The sequence below is a fragment of the Pinus tabuliformis genome, chromosome 7 (assembly GCF_031772625.1).
Source record: "Pinus tabuliformis cultivar Carrire ecotype Pingquan chromosome 7, CPIR1, whole genome shotgun sequence".
NCBI lineage: Eukaryota > Viridiplantae > Streptophyta > Pinopsida > Pinales > Pinaceae > Pinus > Pinus tabuliformis.
Genome location: NC_142293.1, coordinates 136172875 through 136179034, shown reverse-complemented (window position 1 = coordinate 136179034; position 6160 = coordinate 136172875). Strand labels below are relative to the sequence as shown.

The following is a 6160-nucleotide window of genomic DNA, read 5'->3' as shown; positions in this document are numbered from 1 at the left end:
CATTTCATAACTGTACCCATATATGGAGTACATCACCTTAGTGTTGTTACATTTCTTCCATTTGCATGGTTATTTGATGGGTAATTTCTTCCTTTCCCATTGTTATTTGATGAAATATGTATATGTTTTTAAATTATTATTATTATTATTATTATTTAGATAAGCATAATTTTTAATTTAAGATGAATGTATCTTAAATGCCAATGGTGATTTTGTCCATATTTTTAAAGTAAAAATAAAATATTTTATAAATAAAAACAATGTCAACTATAATTAAAAAAAAAAACAGAAACTAATATACATGTTTAGATAGCTTTTTTAAAAATATTATAATCTTGTATGATGGAGATGTGACAATATTTAATTATCTATTTGTTATTCATATAATAACTAAAATGTGGTAAAAATATTTGCCCTCCACTCTTTACAATAGAAAAAATATGTCAATGTCCATTTAAAGTAACTTAATTTTATACAACTTTAGAGAAAAATAATATAATGAAAAAAACACTTTATATTTTGACCTTTGTGTGTGATAAAGATGGATAGTTGTTATACTTCTTAAAAATATTTAATGTAAAACTTAAATAAACTATTTGAATATCCATGTTAACTAATTTATTTCAATATCAACTTCATATATATTTTTTCTGTGTGCTTCATGGACATTAAGGTGGGCCAATTGATACAAATATTCACCCAAAGGAAGGGGAGCCTAAGCAATCAAGCTAACCCTTGGGCTATCAATTTCATATATATATATATATATATGTGTGTGTGTGTGTGTGTGTGTGTATGTATCCATAGTTAATAATAAAAAAATATTTATGGTTAAAACATTTATAAGTCTTATTCTTCTACATTTTGACCACTTTTTAGGTTTATTTTTTAGTCAATTTTATCTAAGGTGTAGTAAACATATGTAGAATTGTAATTTAAATTGTGTAGCCTACATAATCCAAGTGCCCAATAGGATTTTGAAGTCATTGGATCTATTTATGCATTCAAAAGTAAAATTTAAAAATACACACAGGATCAAATCTCTAAGAGTATAGAGGATTTACATGTTTTACACTCGAAGGAATTTGATCAAATCTCTAAGAATAAAAACTATTTACAAGTTTTGCACTTTAAAAAATTTGATCCCTCCCAACACTTACTAAATTCGTAATTAAGATGGATCTATCATATATATATATATATATATTCTTAAATAAATTTTTATATAGTTACATTATTATTATATATACTTATAAATATATAGTTGTTTCTTCTTAAATAACATATCTTAATTAAATTGATCACTCTTAAAAAGAAATTAATTATCACATTGTTTTCTTATTTAATTTTTCATGAAAAACAATTTTTATCTAACATTTAACATTATTTTTATTTTTAATTTTTTTCTTAAATATTTTTTTATATACTTACATTATTATTATATATAATTATAAATATATATAGTTGGTTTCCCTTAAATAACATACCTTAATAGAATTGATAATTCTATATAAAAAAAATAAATATTATATTATTTCCCTATTTCATTTTTAATAAAAAAACAATTTTTATCTGATCTTTAACATTATTTTTATTAATAAAATTGATAATCTATATAAAAAGAATTAAATATTTTATTATTTCCCTATTTCATTTTTAATGAAAAACAATTTTTATCTAACCTTTAACATTATTTTTATTTTAAAAAGACAGGTATATTGACAAATTCACACATAACCATCATCTTAAATGGAAAATGTACTTTTCCACATAATAAAATAATAATATGAAAAAAAATAAAAAAATAAAAAATGCACCGCTAAAATGAATGAACTTAAAAAAGCACCACTAGAAATTACATATCAAATAACCATGGAAAGGGGAAAAATGGAACAGCAAAAGGTCATGGAATTTCTATATCAAATAACCATGCAAAGGGAAAAAATGGAACAGCAAAAGGTCATGTCCTCCATATTTGGGTACTCGGTTTTGGTTTGCTACATAAGCATCTAGTGATACTACATGAAGGAATCATTATGTTTACACTTGGATACGTTTAAATATGATCTGCATGCCATGTTGAGGCTGTATGGTAAGTATAGATATGGGAGCATGCATGTATGCAGGTGAAAGACTGAATGAGAATTTCTGCAAAATCATAGCTAACACAGTCTTGGCCTCCAACATGGCAAAGTTTTGACCAATACATGTTCTTGGACCCATTGAAAATGGTAAAAAGGCATTCGGGTCAGTAGCTGCCTTTGAAGGACCATCTGCAAATCTTTCAGGCTTAAACATGTTTGCATCTGGCCCCCAATACTTCTCACTGTGATGCACTCCCAAAATTGACAAACTCAAGAGTGCGCCTTTTGGAATTGAAAACGGGCCGAGCTTCATGTCCTTGTATGCTTCTCTTACTATCGAATACGCAGGTGGGTATAGCCGTAGAGATTCATTTAACACCATAGTCATCTGCCAGCCAGAAAAAAAAAACAGACAAGAGTCACTAGGCTACCTTAAATGAAAATAATCAACAAATCGAATGAGAAAAGTGATGGAATACATACTGATTTCATCCTGCTAAGCATGTCTGCATCTGGTATGCCCGTGCCGCAAATACTGTTAACTTCTTTTCTTAATATTTCCTGCCAATCCAGGTTTATTGCAAGTAAGAATACTGTCCAGGTTAACATATTGGAAGATGTCTCATGGCCTGCAAAGAAAAATAGTTTGCATTCATCCATAATTTCATCCATGCTTAACGTTAGATTTCTTTGAATGCCACCCAATTCCTTCTTGTTGGCAGCCATCATGATTCCAAGAAGGTCATTTCCATAGTCAACCTGACTGGTTACTGTTGTTCTGGGCTCCAACCTTCTTTGAATTATAGAATTTAGGATTTCTCGAATCCTTCTATCAATCTGCCATGCATACCTGTTCTTGCTTGTAGGAATATATCTGAAAAACAAACCCACCAAATTTCAGTCCACAATCCTTAATTATGAGTACTAAGAAGCATTATACTTGTGCGAAAGCTCTATTGACTAAGTGTACCACTTGGTAGACCCTTGTGCAAAAGTAAGAGATCTAAGGATTATGGCACTGACCCATAAAAGAGCAGCACCCAAAGAATGTTAAAAGAAGACATAAGCAGAAGTACACATGAACTTGCAGTCACATGCAAAACTATATAATTCAAAGATAAATATATTGTAATTACTGGCTTCCAGGGATCAAGATAGAATGTTCAGCTTCAAAAGCCATTTTTTCTAATTCTCTCTGCAATTGAAATACTTCTTTTCCTTCATTGAAACTGCTACCGAACGCAGTATGGGATATGATATCTGCTGTTAGTGCTATAAATTCTTTATGAACATCAATTTCTTTGCCATGAGAGTCTGCCTGAGCCACCATCTCTTGCCAATTATTGAGCATGGTTGAAGTGCAACCAGCCATTCTCTTCACCATTGCCTGTCATTCATTTGAACTATATAAGGCTCCAACGCTCAGAGAATCTCTAACAAACAGTTTAGCTAATGCAAATCCTTGGTTAGTAGAGATGGGCAAATTCACAGCATATAAAATGTAATTTGACAGGCTAGAGGAAAACACTTAAAAATAAGATATCAAATGGCCATGTATAAAATGTTCTCCAATTGATAAGTCTTTTCAGTTTCAGTCAATTTTAGATTTCTTTAACTCCGTCCTTATTGGACACCACGTTCTCATGGTGGTCTGCAAGATCTGACATACCTATGTTCAATAATCCTAAACATATAAGGTGATTCTCTATTGCCAAAATCTTCAATCCATTATCAAATCTTATTATACTGCTACTGTGTTTGCAGGACGTTTCAAGAGTCCAAACCTTAAGTTTATCAATATTGAAGGCAGGGTTTACAATCCTCCTGTGGTGAACCCACTTCAATCCCTTTATGGTGGCCAGTCCCTGACCGAGCAGAGCCAGTACAAGAGGCCTGAATGTCCGCTTCTCATAGTGCCCGAACTTGTTTGATAGAACTTCTTTCATTAGTTCTGGTTCTGCAATGTTGAGGATTGAACGGATTCCATACCAGTAGAAAAAGGTATCTCCTGAAGACGAACAAATTACCCAATCAAACATCGATTTCAAACTGTTTAAAAATACCTGTGTCAACCTTGACACTATTGCAAAACTCCAAATGACTAGCAGCAAGTATATGTTGTAGACTCTAGCAGGCCAATAACTAGCAGAGCAACATATGAAAGTAAAAGAAGTCTATAAGGAAAAGAGAATGAATAAATTAGAGAACCATATATTTGACACCACGTATGGTAGTGTGGCATGACTATAGGAACAATATCATGAGAAATATTCTGCATAGGCTGTGCATGAGCCTCCCTGCTCAGCTTCCTCTGCTCTGACCCGCTCCCAATGAGTATCCGGTAAGGCCGACCTCTTATTCCTTGGTCTGTATAAGCTTTTTTAAATCCATAGGGCTTCCATATGAGGTCTCTAAAAAGGTTAACCAGTAAGATCCCAAACAAAACAACTAAAATAGCAACCCATGCCTCAACACTGCTCTTAATCTCAATATCCATCATCAAAACCTCACACAACTACTCTGTACCTATAGTTCTCTGTATCGATGAAAGACACTTTAAATTTATATTTATAGACCCAAAAGTGCACCAGACCGCTGACTTGCAATCTACTCTAAAGTGCCACGCTGATAACCCACGCGTTCTAAACGGTAGCCTCAACTTGCTAATTACAAATAGTGTATAAAACTGACAGTCTTCCTATCAGAAAAGTGGAACAATTTGCCTATACTTGTCATTCCACGTCCCTCCTTCGAGAAGACAAGTCATTAAATTGGCTCGGTGGATAAAAAATCAAACCAGAGGTTTCAGCCAAGTAACGTCTGAAATGGTCATGTGATGTTAGCTCGGTGGATAAAAAATCAAACCAGAGGTTTCAGCCAAGTATGAATATTTAAATCATATTTTAAAAATTCTCATCATGTTTTTTAAATGAAAAAATTTGTATTTTATATTTGTTTTAAATAAAAATCTAGATTTAGAAATGAAGGGTGAAAAATGACTGAATATTTAACTTATAATCTAGAAGTTAGCAATATGTTCTTTAAATTAAAAGTTTTGTATTTTTTATTTTTTCAAGTAAAAATATTAGTGTATAATTAAAAATTATGCCTAGAATTCAAAGATGTATATAAATGTGTTCTCATTCAAAGTATAATTATGTTTTAAATTAAAAATATAAGAAATTTATGTATTCAAGCTTCTGTGATCTATAATGAATTAAGCAAAGTCTTTCTGTAGAAATCACATAAGAGAAAAATTTTGGCCGAAACATGTTGGTTTGAAACTTATGTGATTTTTATCGAAAGACATTGCTTAATATAAAAAATATTTAAGATTTAAAGATGTAGTCTCACTTAAACTACAATTTAGTACTATGTTTTAAATTAGAAATTATATATGTTATATTTTTGAATTAAAATATAGAATACATTAAAGATTAAAAAATGAATATAAATATGTATTTTAATTAAGTCATATTCTAGAAATTAGTATAATGTTTTAAAATTAAAGGATTTTTATTTTATATTTTTAAATTAAAACAATGTTCATACATAAAAGATAAAAGACAAAATTTAGCATTTAAACATAAATATGAAGAATTTAATTAAGTCAAAATTGATTTTAAATTTTTTAAATAAAATATTTTTTACTTTATATATTTTTTAAATATAGATTTATAAATAATAGATTTTATGAATTCAATGTTATAATTTAAAAACTAAGGTTGAAAGATAATATGAATATTTAAATCACATTTTAAAAATTCTCATCAAGTTTTTTAAATGAAAAAATTGTATTTTATATTTTTTTTAAATAAAATTCTTGATTTAGAAGTGAAGAGTGAAAAATGACTATGAATATTTAAAGTTTTGTATTTTTTTTTTTTTTTAAGTAAAAATATTAGTGTATAATTAAAAATTATGTTTAGAATTGAAAGATGTATATAGATGTGTTCTCATTCAAAGTATAATTATGTTTTAAATTAAAAATATAAGAAATTTATATATTCAAGCTTCTGTGATCCATATTGAATTAAGCAAAGTCTTTTGGTAGAAATCACATAAGGTAAATTTTT

General features: G+C 29.3%; 1 protein-coding gene across 1 annotated transcript; it reads right to left on the bottom strand.

The window, feature by feature from the left end:
- Positions 1-1902: 1902 nt before the first annotated feature.
- On the bottom strand, positions 1903-4609 carry LOC149246119 (cytochrome P450 709B1-like). The gene is made up of 5 exons (XM_089455646.1): positions 4293-4609; positions 3869-4092; positions 3221-3471; positions 2568-2958; positions 1903-2472 (listed from the first exon to the last, which is right to left on the bottom strand). Exons 1-5 carry the CDS (start codon positions 4582-4584, stop codon positions 2041-2043), a joined length of 1590 nt encoding a protein of 529 aa, XP_089311772.1. The 5' UTR covers positions 4585-4609; the 3' UTR covers positions 1903-2040.
- Between the last annotated feature and the right edge of the window lie 1551 nt (positions 4610-6160).

What these genes read in the sequence shown, in the direction of transcription:
- LOC149246119 (XM_089455646.1), bottom strand. Translation starts at nt 4,584, where the DNA reads ATGATGGATATTGAGATTAAGAGCAGTGTTGAGGCATGGGTTGCTATT. An exon ending in TCAATATTGATAAACTTAAG is followed by an intron (nt 3,472 to 3,868) that starts GTTTGGACTCTT and finishes AATGAATGACAG; the next exon opens with GCAATGGTGAAGAGAATGGC. An exon ending in TGCTTAGCAGGATGAAATCA is followed by an intron (nt 2,473 to 2,567) that starts GTATGTATTCCA and finishes TCTGGCTGGCAG; the next exon opens with ATGACTATGGTGTTAAATGA.